The sequence below is a fragment of the Diadema antillarum genome, unplaced genomic scaffold (genome assembly GCF_040938485.1).
Source record: "Diadema antillarum isolate AM-2024a unplaced genomic scaffold, OU_Dant_1.0 scf00000141, whole genome shotgun sequence".
NCBI lineage: Eukaryota > Metazoa > Echinodermata > Echinoidea > Diadematoida > Diadematidae > Diadema > Diadema antillarum.
The window spans coordinates 1,788,144-1,803,185 of NW_027271030.1; the positions used below are offsets into that span (position 1 = coordinate 1,788,144).

Genomic DNA, 15,042 nt, shown 5'->3' on the forward strand with positions numbered 1-15,042 from the left:
TTACCCCTGGCTCTACTCTGAAGACCAGAGAAGACTGAAGTTGGTTGGCAACTGACCACATTATGACACACTTCCAGGTCCAGTATCAGAATAACCCCTGGACGCTCCTTGTACACAGTTATACCGAGGGAGCGCCCAGAGTTGAAAGAGTGCTGTCACTGAACGTTGAAGACAAACCCAAATTTTAGTGGCTCTAGAAATAAGTAATGTATTTCACCAGCAAAAGGCTTACTTTTATACTCTACATTACAGTCACTTATCTAATTCATACTTGCCATTCACTTGCACACTTTGAAACTGATCTTACGGTCTTGAAAAGACGTTTTTCTACGACTAGTACGAGTCCATCTCCATTCTCCCCTTTTCCTCCCTTTTTTTTTTTGAAACAACCTTTGCGAAGGCACATAGCACATTGGCGATATGATTATGAATAGACTCTATGCATGTAAGGCGCAATGTTTTTCGCCTTTGGACAAGGTCCTTTCCTTCGCTCTCACGCCGAGTGCGACAGCACGCGACAGCGCGCTGTGGCGCTCGGCTGGGAGTACCGGAGAATCGCTTCTTCATTCACCAAGAAAGCAACGCAATACAGTGAGAAGGCCTTGTGAAAAGGCTACATTGCACTCTGGTTAGCGCATGCGCACAGGTTTCAAATCCATTGAATGGAGCAGTTTTCATTCTCACAGATTCCTCTTGACCGGTAGTCTCCAATATTTTCCCTGAAAGAAACTAAAACTACCGCCGCGCCGTACCGGTACTGGAGCGCGGAGGAGCAAGACGTTCCACGGCGAGCGAGTGTCATGGTTATGGTGGATGTTATCAACAATTGGACCACAAATATGTAAGTGTTCAAATTGAAGAAATTTTGAGTAATTAAGTTGGAATTCAACCGCAATACTTCCCTATACTGTGACTCACATCCTTCCCTACAGGCTACACACATGAGTAACAAACCAAGGACACAGGCCGAACGCTTTTCGTTCGGCATTCATTCGGCTGTGTTTTACAGGAGGAAGGACCGAATGGCTAAAAATGTTATCATGGTAATTGATGCTATGTTTAAAATATTGTAATACACTAGTCACTGGTAATTTAAAATGAAACATTACCATCCGTATTAACCCCTGGGCGCTCCGTAACACTAACAGTTAGGCAAAAAAAAAAAAAAAATGGTTTGTTTGCCCTACGCGACCGACAGAAAATCACGGAAATTTCGGGTTGTGGTTTTTTTTTTTTTTTTTGGCTCTTTCAAGTTTATTTTTTCCACAAATTTCATATTCTGCAAATTTGTGAACGGTTTTAAACCCAAAATCATCAATTTTAAGCTAAAGAATGGAAAAAAAAAAGTCTAAAGAATATGTTTGTTTTTTCTTTTCATCTCATCGACACGTCGTAATTGTGTTCGGACAGCGCGGGGCCACAGCGCAGGCTACGTTTTAATGCATTGCATGCTAGCTACCTTTTTGGCTCAAGTGCGTGCATGCACGGGCACGAAATCCAATCAATGCATGCATATGCGCATAGGTAGTGGGCGCTAGCTAGCTAGCTACCGCTACCGTAACGGCCGCGGTGCAGCGCAGCGCGGCTGCCAAGATGGTAACTGCGACCAGCAGCCCCATATGCCTATGCGTATGGGGCTGGTCGCAGTAACCAAGATGGCTACTTTTGCAGCATCCGTTAGTTGGCGTTACCAGCCGTCATGGCACCAAAACTGTTCAGTGTTTGGGGGTTTGGAATTCAGTTGCCAGCATCTCACTGGAAGGTACTTTTTTTGAGCCGTTTGCAAAATTTAACAAAGATGAACGTGTCGTTATGAGTGTTGTTTCTGCCTCGCGTACCGGGCCCTGGCAAGACGTAATTTTAATGAATCCCTTGGACTTTTTGGAGTTTTGAGTGCATTGACATGGACAAAAGGGGCAAAACAAAACAAAACAAAACAAAAACGACCTACCGACCTCTTGGGTTTTGACAATTAAGAGCAAACACACAATTTTTTTTTTTTTTTTTTTGCCTTATACTGTGAGTGTGGCTGCAGCCCCAACACGCTTCGCGTGCGCGTTGGGGCTGGTCGCAGTACGTCCGTAGACTATGTAAATTTATGTCAGTGTATTAACACGTGCAACATAAACAATCAACATGTGATAATTGCCGACAGAGATTCTTACGTGTGGGACGCGAATACAAATTACTAAACCCTCGGCTCCAGCTCATCCACTGACACCACCTAGCACCATAATGCGGATCACGTCAAAAGAAGGAGGGTATAGAAAACGAGTTCACATTCTCTAAAATGCACCAAAAAGCAGTTGTCAACGTTCATGAAGGTATATTTGTCCCCTGTCAAACAAACCTCAGCTCAGGCAGCTTGCAGTGATGGATGGAACGCAAAAATCCCGCGGCATGCATGCTGTCTTCATCTTCACGACGCCCTCTGTAGTCGAAAGTCACTGCTGGCTAGTTCTAACACTGCTCGTAGGCTGCTACGGCCTACATGATGCACGACCGACATACTGTAAAAATACATTTAAAAAAGATTATCCAAAAGTTGGAAATTTAGGTTTCATGTGTATCCGTTATTCATCCTCCTCGCTCGTTTTCAGCTCGAATATAATTTTCTTCTTCATGTCACTTTGCATTAACTCAATGCATTGTCTGAATTAGTAAGATTAGTTGTTGCTGTCTTCAAAAGTAAATAAACTCAAAAATCGATAATATCAAAATGTCAATGTTGTGGTCGCCTTGCCCCCTTTGTCTGAGAGGTACTCAAATTATTCACTGATTTGTTCAGATTATGCAAACCCTCTCACTGACGATTTCACAATCACTGATATTCTCTTTTGTGGGGCAAAAAAAAAAAATGGAAGTGTTATTCAGGGCCACATCTACATGTATGTGCATTTATTAAACCTAGTACACATGTACTGTGTTTGTAATACCGAGTACAGTAATTGGTGTGAATACACCTGACATCGTTCACACAAGTTGTATGTTGTGTAATATGAAGCATTTGCGACAATCTTTTGACTTTGAATTATATTTGTAGAGTCAGGGTTAGACAATACAAAGATCAGGGGGAATCCAGGAATCCCGTAACGAGGAGGTGCCTGTACAAAACAGGGGCGGATCCAGGAATTCCGTAAAGAGGGGGCGTGTTAACAAAATTAAAGGGGGGAGCACGCACCCCTCCCCCATTTTTTCTTTTTATTTCTTTTGTTTCAACCAAAAAATAAAGGGGTGGGGCGTGCGCCGGTTGCGGTCCTCCCTGGATCCCCCCCTGCAAAATTAAGGGGGGCGTGCATGCCCCCTCCCCATTTTTAAAAAAATTTCTTCTGTTTTAACAAAAAATAAAGAGGAGACGTGCCCCCTGTGCACCCCCTCTGGATCCGTCACTGAAGATGATGTGTGAGTTACCATGACAATATCAGAGATGCCAAGTTCAAAAAACTTTTATGAGTGAGATTTTTATGACTCGGCGTCTCGGCGCTCGCGCGCATGCGCACGCGAACGAGGAGGGTGTCCCCCTCCCACGGTAGGGAGCTTTTTTGAATTATTAGCTCTTAATGATGCGATCTGGTGCATACTTAAGTGACTATTTTTTACTAATTTTGAAAGGCAAAAGGGAAATATACCTTCAATTGCAACTATCACTTTAATCCTTTGAGCTATGCTCCTTATTTTTGGCCCAAATTGCAGACTTCACCAGATGCGTGAGAAAAATGGGTGCCATGCGTGAGATCGTGAGACACACCCTAAATGCTTGAGTCTCACGCAGAATGCGTGAGACTTGGCAGCTCTGCAATATGTAGGGCTTAATCTGAGATTATTCCATTCTACTGCTGGAAAGGAGTTTCAGATGTAATATACACATACAGTGTGCATGTAATACCATACCATGATAAACTGCATCAAAACTAGATGAACTGTAAATCCTCAGAATTACTGAAAATTCCTTTCTTATGTCATCTTTTTAAATCCTTCACAATTATCTCAAGAGAGCTAGGGGTGCCCCCCCCCCCCACACACACACACGCACACACACTTTTTTTTTGTCACCCAAATAATTATGTAAAGACCTTTTTTTGTCCGTTGATTAACAACAGAAGTGGAATCAGAAAATGTTAAGACCTTTTTCTTCCTTTTTTTTTTTGTTGTTACTTGTCAGAGGCATCAGAAAATGTACGTGGTACCAAAATGTCCCCCCCCCCCCATCCCCATTGTCAAAAGCAAATCGAAGTCCCTGCTCAAATAAAGTCAGCTCCCTCACTTTGAAATAATATAGTGCCCCCCCCCCCCCCCCCTTGGTAAGAGTGATGAAGAACACATGTATTAGCCTTACAGCAGATTCTACAAAATATACGTAAAATTATATACATATTAGCCAAGGTAATGATGTAATCCCCTTACATGTCTCCCATTGATCTGTGCACCAATATAAAAAAATATATGTATACAAGGTCTTTATATGGATTAAAGAAAAAAGGTGTATCCTATGTATCAAATTATACCACCTAAATCTTTATTTCACTAATTTCTCATTTAATGTCTAACTTTGCTTAACAGTTGTACCATTGTCTTTGTTTTATTTCACACTACTTATATCAAAGTCAACTACATGGTAAAATAGTCACTAAGAGGTATTGATCACACATCACATGTATAACACACTCACACATCCTTGATACAACTACAACGTTGTACCTGCGAGGTACTCTTTGCAAACAAGTCACTTAAGATGAAGACACAACAACAGACAAAAACAGACATGTATTGTATGAGTGATTCCAGGAATGAATTCTTCATTTTTCTTCTGAGTAACATTCTCAGAGATAAACAGTGCAATTGATATCATAAAGCCAATCAGAGGCTCTGTAGCATAAAAGACCATTTGAACACTTACATGAAATAAGAACAGCTACAATGGGGACAGGCAATCAGGTACAGTGGACTCCCGTTATAACGAAGTCCTCGGGACCGGCAGTTTTCTTTCGATGTATCGGAATTTCATTGTAACCGAACAAATAAACAATAGAAATACATAGAGTGGATGACGTTGCAGCCCCAATTTTTACTTCGTTATGACCGGAATTTCGTTATAACCGTGTTCGTTATAACGGGAGTGCACTGTACAATGTATATAGGACTGGTGCTTGTTGTCATGGCAACAGTGCTTCAGAGCAATTTTTCCCCCGCACGGTCTTTATCTTTGTTGAGCCCTGCCTTGGACAAGTTCTCAACTTGCATTTCTTGAATGGACACTGCAGCCAAGTTCACTGGTATCAGAAATTTCCTTGAGGCTTAGATATTTGCAGCAAATCATTCCTTACACTCTCTATCTTTTGTTTCACTTTAAATTTCCTCAATACTGTACACTGACTCAATCTGTCATGCTTCATTTCTATGAAAAGCTAGCCCAATATTTGCAGCTGTTCCTACATTTGTAATACCCTTTTCATGCAATTTCACTCATCTTGCTCAAATATTAGAAGTGCATTGTCCATTAAATTGAGAAATTACTTTTATCTTTTCTTAATACAATACAAAATACGGAGTTTCAAGAACCCCTGTAAAATCTATCACTGGTGGCACTATACACATTCTAACCCAACATAACAGTCACTTTAAAACTGTCACAACTGCTTCCTTACTATCACTTCTTTCTTTATAATTGCATATCATTGAAAGGCATTCATAACTTTACAGACAAATACAAGAATCCATTTTTATATCTATACAACAGACACAGAAACAATGAAATTTCCAACAAACACAGATACAATGAAATATCACTACTGTGAGAAGATTTATCCTGATATTCTAGATTGTTTTTTGTTTCATCATACATGGCACACAGTATACTGAGCTAGTTTTGGAAATTGGAATTGCATGAGATTTCATTAGTACTTGAAGATTTGAGTTGTAAAACTGTCCATAAATTTAATTATTGGACACAAACACTGATGCTAGTACTGGCGAGGAAACCCCAGGGGTGTATCCAGGATTTTTTCTGGGGGGGTCGTAACCAAAATTTTTGGACCTTTACCTTTGCGAGGGAGCGGAGCGATCGAGCGGGGGGAGGGTGTGGGAGGGGGGTGTCCCCCCTTCCACGGTAGGGAGTTTTTGAATTCTATATCTTAAAATGGGGCAATTTGGTGCATACAAAAGTGACTTTTTCGGCATGGCAGTGCAGCTTAGAAATAAGGTAAATTATGGCATACTAAAACTAAGTTACGAAATTTACGAGGTTTTTGACAATTTGCTGGAACACCACCTGGTCACTTTTTTTTTTCCTGTTGTAGGCCTATATAGAGTAAAAAGCCCTAAAAAAAAATGTCTTTTACAAAAAGTGGACCTCTTGAAAATTTGGGGGGGTCGTACGACCCTCCCGACCCCCCCTTGCATACACCCATGAACCCTCACATTACTGTAGTTACATATGGACAAACAGATTTTTACAGTGGCATGTACCTTGCTATCACTGGGTTCGTCCACTACAATGTACATCAGCAAGATATCTTTTACCAATTCCAAGTAGAAACCCAGGTTCATGCATCCCTCCCCCCTGTGTGTGCAAAATCTGTACTGAAACCCCAGGTCTTTGTGTGCACTAGAGCACGACCCCTGGCACTGGCCACAGCAGCTGCAATAACCAGGGCCAGGGGGTATCAGATAGATCGGGGGGGGGGGGGGGGGGGGGGGGTTGAGAGAGAGTCAGTTTCTTTAGCCAGTGAGTCTCAGCCAGTCAGAGTTTTAGCCAGACAGTTTTTAGCCAGTTTAGTCCTTGGGTGCTAAGACTTTGAGACTTGGATGCATGCTTGACTTTTTAATAGTCACCTAAGTTTGTGATAGGAATTGAAGGATCAGGATTAGGGATGATCAAGCAATAAAGACAACTGAACAGTATGTAACCTCTCCATTTGCATTCATTCAACTGCGGGAGCGTGTGGTGATCTAGTGTTTGCGATCTAGTGTTTGCGGTGTGTTTTGCACAATGTAATGACCGCTGATATATGTGACCCGCTACAACAAAAAGGTCCTAAAGTCGCGCACGGTCGAAGCCGTGAAAATCGAGTTAAGTCAGAGCATTAAAATTTGTCAAAACTTACGATTTTCTGATTTTGACATATTATTGGAGTCTGACATGTCTTCTATCATTTGTCGTAATTTTGACGCAAAATGATGAAAGGAAAGACCCAAAAATAGCGTTTTTCTGAGCCATGTTTTTTAGCGTTTCAGCGAAGCAGAAACTGGTTTGAAAATTCGGATTGAGCGCCACAGATAGGCTCCACCCCTAACACCGACCAGAGTGATCTCATTGGTCGGTTTGCTGCTTGCTGCTAACCATAGCGTGAAGCTCGCACACTGCCCAGTCGACTGGTGCGTGCAGGCGGGTTGCTCTATGCTCAGCCGCTGGTCGGTGAGGAGACCGCAGACGCTGTGCTTGAATGAACTTTTCGGGGGTTGCTAGGGCTTACCTTCTATTGTCCGGAGCTGAAAACTGACTTGCGTGTCCCTTGATCGCGATGGCGTCGAAAGGAAAATTTTTAGGGCGCTTTTCTCGAAACAGTGATTTCCCAGACGTCTCGACATGCTCTCTTTTAAACATCGATATCTCCGCAGCCGATTATTTTTATAATTATTGTTATATATCAATTTAAAGCAGAAAGATGAGGGAATTATGTCATGCAATTTTCAAATAATCGACCTCGCCCGACTTTAGGATCATTCTGTTGTAGCGGGTCACATATGTTGAGGTAAGTTATGTACTGTGAGACTGATTCTGTTGCTGGATGGGTAATGTCTAGCCTGCCACAAACAATATACAATGTACACATGTGTACTTTGGTGGAATCTTGGAGGCATACCTCAATTATAGTTGCCCTTAGTCTTAAATGATGTATATCATAATAACCACTCAGAAAATGGGCATGATGCAGTTGAGGATCAAGACTAAATTGTAACAAGTTCAGTGACCCAACAGATATGCTAAAATTTTGCTACAATAGGACCACTGGAATTCAAAATGAACGAATGTATATTTGCACACTTGACTACATCACATTATCCAACCAAGTGAACAAACACAGACCTTGAATGCCATCTCAGCATGTAAAATTCACAAAGGTGTGTGGAAGAGGTTTTCACTAGCACCCATATTACTGTATCTGATCAACGAAGTACCTGTACATAATTCATTCTCTCACTTTCTATCGCATGTTCCACTGTCTTCTGTTATCTTTATCGTGCTCACACACAATTCAGCACCTCCGAACACTAGTCCTGTCACATGTCCCCACTGGCGAAAGTGTTACCACCTTTTCACTAGGCTTTTAAAGGACAAGTTCACCTTCATAAACATAAGGATTGAGAAAATGCAACAATATTAGTAGAACACATCAGTGAAAGTTTGAGGAAAATTGGACAATCGATGCAAAAGTTATGAATTTTTTAAATTTTTGTGTTGGAACCGCTGGATGAGGAGACTACTACAGCTTGTGAGTCATATGCGTACAACAGTATAAAGAAATTATAAAAGAAAATTAAACATATTTTCACTTTTTTCGCATAATAAAAGAGCAATTGACTTGCCTCTTTCTAAAGGCACGGGGAATAATATTACCCATAACATTTATCGGTAACGAATCAGGGGAATTTGTACTTTTTTCAAAAGATGGAATTTTGTGAAATTCTCTTTATATTTTCCTTATATTGTTGTACGCATGTGACATCTAAGTTATTCATACACTGCAGTAGTCTTCTCATCCAGCGGGTACTGCACAAAAACTTCAAAAATTCATAACTTTTGAACGGATTGTCTGATTTTCCTCAAACTTTCAATGATGTGTTCTACTAATATTGCTACATTCTCTCAATCCTTATGTTTATGAAGGTGAACTTGTCCTTTAACTCCTTCAGAAAGTAAAATCACGCGTCCTCAGGATCTCAGTTCAAATCCATCACCTCGCTAGGAAGCTCTCAGCATTACGAAACACTTGTTGCATGTCCTCAAACTGAGAAAGCCTGCATGTTTCCTCGAGGCCTGACCATTTGAAGGCTTGATGCTCATGTGACAACTTCACTGGTGCATTTGGATCTGTCAGCTCTGCAAGCCAGTAGACAACTTCCTTAGGTCGACCATTGACCTGGTAGCTCAGGGTACTCTTAAAGTCTGTGATATTCAGCTGACTTGCCTCGTAGCCAGCCTCCTCTTCTGTTTCTCTCAGAGCAGCTGTGCGGTAGTCTTCACCAGGATCCAAATGCCCTGTGACATCACAGAGAAAGAAGACAAATGAAAGAAGAAGATGATGAATTTTAAGAAGAGGAGAAAGAAGAAAACAATAGAAAAACATCTATACCATATTTTATATTGATCTGAGAGGAAAAGACCTACCTGGTACATGGCACTCCTGTTTAAACAGACATGGTTATAACCAAATCTTATCACAAGAAAGTAACAATTCAGGTCAAAAATTATTTTTAATACCAGTGGTATATCTGTGACGGTCTGTATCTTCTTCTTCAGCGAAGTGCAGCTTCATGCTTGAAGATTACGCACTTATTATACTAATCATAGCTCACCAAAGTCCAGACTCCATCACATGTACAATTTTTATTCAAAAGGGGGGAGGGGGGGGGGGGACCCAATCGGGATTGGATGAGGTCAAATCACCAATCAACTGAAAGAAAATCAGAAAAGCACTCAGACTCGTAGCAGAGTGCAGACCTCCCTCAAGCAGCTCAATGAAAATCGTCCAATTTCCTAATATAGAAGCTTTTTGTTTACGTCATCAGCTTCCAGCTACGAGGTGCCTCGCCCAAGCAGAGCCAGAGCAAGCACTTTCAACATGTTCAAGAGCTTGTATCATGCAAACCTCAAATATGTGCAGCTTGAACTCCCAAGTTCATGGCCCCTCAAAGTGTAATAAAGAACTTGATTGTTTAATCAATTTCCTTCAGTGTATATTTCCTCTGTGTTGTCACGACCAATCATTTTCATAAAGTTAAATTTTGGAGGTTATAGCTTTGAACATGCTAGAGTATCACCTGAATACATTTGTCAATCTACTTCAAATCCTCCACAACCCTATCTTCTAAAAGATCAGAAATCCTTTAAAAATCCATACAAATTCCCAAGATCACTACCAAAATTTAATCATCTGTTCCTTGTGTCATTTGAGGGTACTTTTGTTTATTTCATAAAGCAATTAAAGGACAAATTCACCTTCATATATTCAACATAAGTATGTGGAATGAGTGAATGCAGCATGAGCAATATCATTAGAACACATCAGTGAAAGTTTGGGGGGAAATCGGACGATCCGTTCACAAGTTATGAATTTTAAAGTGTCTGCGCAGTCACTGCTGGATGAGTTGACTACTACAGTGCATGATGTCACATGCGTACAACGATATAAGGAAAATAAAAACGAGAATTTCACAAAATTTCATTTTTTTTAAATAAATGGCACATTTCTTCGACTTGTTACTGACATATGTTAAGGGTAATACTATTCCCCCTACCTTCTGAAAGAGAGAAGTCAAGTGTTCTTTCGTTGCGCGAGAAAAGTGAAAATATGCTGAATTTTCTTTATTCTTTCTTTATAACGTTGTACACATGTGACATCACAAGCTATAATAGTAGTCTTCTCATCTAGCATTGAGTGAGCAGAAACTTCAAAAATTCATAACTTTTGAACGGATTGTCCGATTTTCCTCAAACTCTCACTGATGTGTTAATATTGCTGCATTCACTCAACCCACATTAGTCCATGGGCCAGGTCAGATATTGGTACCAACAAAAGGGACAAAACCTTTGTGGTGCCGTTTTGTTTGTTAGGGATATATAAGTGTATCAAACTATGATAGCAATTCCAAATGAGTAGCTTAGTCATGAAAAATGTAGTCTTTAATCAATGCATTCTGGGCTTTAATAATCAGCCCGCGCGTCTGAACCGAGACTATACACAGAAGGATAAAGCACGGTCTCTACGGAGCGCACTGTTTTAAACGCGGTGTATCTCTCTGTGGAGTGATAGTCTACGTTCAAGGCATCCGCGGCCATATCCAAATGCTGTTCTACATGGTACCTCTCTTTATGTAGGAAAAAATGTATGGAATGGGAGACGTTACCGCAAAACGGTATTTTCTTATCATTCGTTGCCATTCATTTTCTCGCTAAAATATCCATGGAAATTTATTTCTACAATAAATTGCTACATTCCACTGTGCATATTTTCATATCTTTTGCCGAGCAGTTTTATAGCCAATTCAAGGGCTACATCTGGATGAGTGACTATTGAATCAATGAATAATTTTAAGACATAGCTTAATCAAGGCTTACATATTATTATAATAAGATAAGTGATAATAAATTTCCTGTTTGGAAGAACAATGAAAATTGGAATTATGGAGTAATCACAATAAAGATGGCAGTTCAAAATGATGAGATTATACAGAGCAGAAGAGCGGAATACTGATGTAAATTCCATTATATATCAAGTTAGATAACAGCCTCAAACAAGGTATTTGCAGATCTTGATACCAGAAAATGACCGCGGTCGTACCCCATATGGGTTGTATACAGCAAGGGAATTGGAGGGTTTTGTCCATTCCCATTCCTAGACTTTTACCCCCAAACCAGACTTTTTTTTTACATGTAATTATACATCACATTTTCAAATGATTTATCAGATATTGAGTAAGCCATTCAACAATTGAAAAAATCATCCTTTTTTGGGGGGAGGTTGTTAATTGTGCTTCTCGCAACTTGGTTATTCTAGCATGATGCATGGCAAGGAGCAAAGTAATTTCGACTTTTCACCGCAATTCTATTTGTTTCTCGATATCTACTTGGAATTTTTTTATACCTTGTGTCAGAGGGGATCGTTATAATAATTCTTCCCTGTTCCAGACTTATGAAACTCTACCAAAATGCAATTGCTCTGAAAATTCTGACAATACTCTGCAACAAGCACTAATTTGCTCCGTCGACATAGCTCTATTTGCATTTGCGGAGATTTGCTACTCCCCAGTATATCGAAAATCGTATATAAAAACAAGACAGCAGAACAAAGCCGCCTTAAAAACTCTCTCTTTTCGATTAACGTCCATAATATACATCTGCGTGCCTATTTTGTGTTTGCTCATTAGTTTGTTTGAATTAGAATTAATGTTCGTTTTTTGTATATCTTTTGGTATGATTATCATGGCACTATCTATTCTATTTCCTGTCACTTTATCCTTTCCATTAGGTGTCGACGTAAATTTGCTCTGAAGAGTGTTTTGTATATTTAGTAACATTAACTCACCCGTTTTGCAGAATTATAAGTATTAAGAAGGATGTTTTGCTATCTCTCGTTGCGCTCTTAATTTTGCTGAATATGTAGATATCTCGCTATTGACGTTTTGGTACTTGGGAGTTGTTTGTTGAGGTGCATATGTCAAAATGATATCGAAATGTTGGTTATTTGGAGTGGTACAGAATCATTTGATTACGAATATAGTAATCATGATTTTGACAAAAGGTGACAGACACAATTTCGCCATTGATAGTGTCCTTTGAAATGCCGTGTTTTTTCACTCTTTCTCCCTAAACATTCTCCAAAGTGTTGATCGCATAGTTGAATAACAACTCTAAGAACACGAAGAATGCAACAGCTCGCGTATGTGGAATGGGGATTCCCTCACATTTGTTTATGTGACAGTGGATGAATTGTTATTATCTCCAAAATAGCAAAAATTTGGAGAGAGAGGTGCTCCGTTGATACTGAAAATTTTAAATTTTGCTCACTATAAGTTTGATATATTGTCTGATCACCTCTAAATTTGATGTCGTTTCCCGAAACTTATTACGCATATACGTTGTATAAGATATGTTTAATTAGTGTTAACATATTTTGGTTACCATGGCAACAAATAAACATAAGCAAGTTCCGTTTCACATTTTGACCCTTATTTTGTTACTTATTATCTTATGTATTCACAACATAAAATAATAAAATTTTCTACTTTTAAAGGAAGTATTCAATTATGTTTGAAAAAACTACAGCGCCCTCTTGTGTTTTGTCTTGATTTTTTTTCTGTGGTAAACACCATTTTCTTAAGATTTGGACCTGTAAATACTCCGAAAAGGTTAAAATGAAGTTCAAATGTGTCTTTATATGTCTAGATAGAGATCAACAGCAAAAACTATGCAATTTCGCCTTGACTGCCCGACATATGTCTTAAAATTAGTTAATCTAATATTATTTAATGGAATTCTCTTTGTTTTCTTTGTATTTTGACAAATTGCTCCCTCTTTGTGGTTTCCAAGAAAAGTTTTGATGGTGCCATTTTGTAGAGTATGTCTTGAGTTACATTTTTGCCACATTTCAGAGCAATTGATAGAAAAATATTGAAATGATAGAGGGAGCGGATTGTGACCTCCATGGTTTACCAAGCTTAAAAAAGGTATTTGGAGTTATGAGGGTTAACGGCTGATACTGAGACTAAGCTACTTCTCTGGAATTAAGCAGGCAAATAGACGTACCGACAGCTGACCAAGGATACTCATTACAATATTCTTTTTGGAAAAAAAAATGATAAAAGGAAAAGAAATTTATAGATAAGTGTTTGGCGTAAATATTCTAAAGAGAATGGAAAACGCCACTAAACACAAAACAACAACAACAACAACAATTGCTATCATAGCAAAATATCATCTACAGATACATACCATTTCAAAATGCATAAGCAGAATTTGTCCCTTTAAGTGGTACCAATATCGTAAAAATCTGGTCTTGGCCCATGGACTACATGTCTAGTATGAATTGAAGTAGCCCGACTGGGCTGTGTATAGTTAGAATTGAAGGTGAACTTGTCCTTTAAGACATGTAGATCTAGAAGTTGACCGAAAGATCGGCCTGTATCTGGTCATCAGGGATTTTATTCCGCGGAGACTGCGTCTCTGGCTTCATGGATCCCCTCCTCCGGAGAGCGATAACGTCAAAAAAATAAAAGACTCCTCCGCTCCGGAGATCCGGCCGGACACACGGATCTTTCTGTGTATAAACTCTAATCTAGAAGTAACCCCGTCGCGGGGCGCTGTAACACAGTACTTACGGTACGAATTTGTCCGTATGGGGTCGCTGCTGCGGTTAATCTAGAAGTACCTACTAGAAGTACCTGTACGTAGCAAATTTTACCGTTCAGGTTCACAAATTCTTGAGCTATTTTTCAAGCAGACAAAGAAACAAACCAACGCCGATGAAAACATAACCTCTTTCTCTAGCGCCTAGCGGAGGAATTAATGACGATAACAACAATGATATAGGTAGGCCTACGGGTATAAAAGCCAGGGTATCCACGCCCACGCCGCCATCCGCCCACCACCGTGCACCAGCCCATCGCATGCACGCACGGCACGGAGGTGCCGATCACAATCAGCGAGGCGGCTCGGCGCCCGGGCTCTCTCACCGTGCTGACCGTGCTGTGTGGCGGAAAAACTGTCTCACTCGATCCTCTTTTACTTTTTCTTCCTTACCTTTAGGCGGTGTCCAGTGATGTCGTCCATATGAAGTTTGCAGGAGTAAGTACTCGACATCCCTTCGCACTCTCCTAAAGATGATTAAACCAGCCGCCCGTAACATACCCTCCGATGTCATATTGCACGGATTTTGTGCCAAGCCGAGCTACTGTGGAATACCTTGCAATCAAAGGATTCTACATTGAGTGTAAGATCTTTAGTGCGGTGTATATATCGGATAATTTTAAGCGTGTAGTGGCGTGCTGTGCTCACAGAGCTGTATTCCAACTCTATGGCTGTGCTTCATCTTTTTTGTATCCGATCTAAAAAAAATGTACATCGACTTTGCGTGGACGCAGCAGCTGCAGCAGGTGCACGTGGGTGGCGCTAGCACCGTTGCAGAAAACAAAACAAACACTCGCAAACCAATTCAATATCAATTTCTAAATACTTTTGTAATTTAGAAAAGCGCAATAATGAAAGAAAAATTGTTCGCCAATTAAAGTCAGGTGATGGAGATATCTTAAGTGACCCAGATAAAA

The 15,042-nt window shown here is 40.1% G+C and overlaps 1 protein-coding gene across 1 annotated transcript; it reads right to left on the bottom strand.

Annotated features, from left to right (window-relative positions):
* Positions 1 to 8,954: 8,954 nt before the first annotated feature.
* On the bottom strand, positions 8,955 to 14,661 carry LOC139721279 (bis(5'-nucleosyl)-tetraphosphatase [asymmetrical]-like). The gene is made up of 2 exons (XM_071632600.1): positions 14,519 to 14,661; positions 8,955 to 9,259 (listed from the first exon to the last, which is right to left on the bottom strand). Exons 1-2 carry the CDS (start codon positions 14,637 to 14,639, stop codon positions 8,955 to 8,957), a joined length of 426 nt encoding a protein of 141 aa, XP_071488701.1. The 5' UTR covers positions 14,640 to 14,661.
* Positions 14,662 to 15,042: the final 381 nt, after the last annotated feature.

Bases quoted from the DNA above. Each gene is read 5' to 3' on its own strand.
- LOC139721279 (XM_071632600.1), bottom strand. From the start codon at position 14,639: ATGACATCGGAGGGTATGTTACGGGCGGCTGGTTTAATCATCTTTAGG. The intron at 9,260-14,518 runs GTAAGGAAGAAA...GTGATGTCACAG, and splicing joins TCACTGGACACCGCCTAAAG to GGCATTTGGATCCTGGTGAA.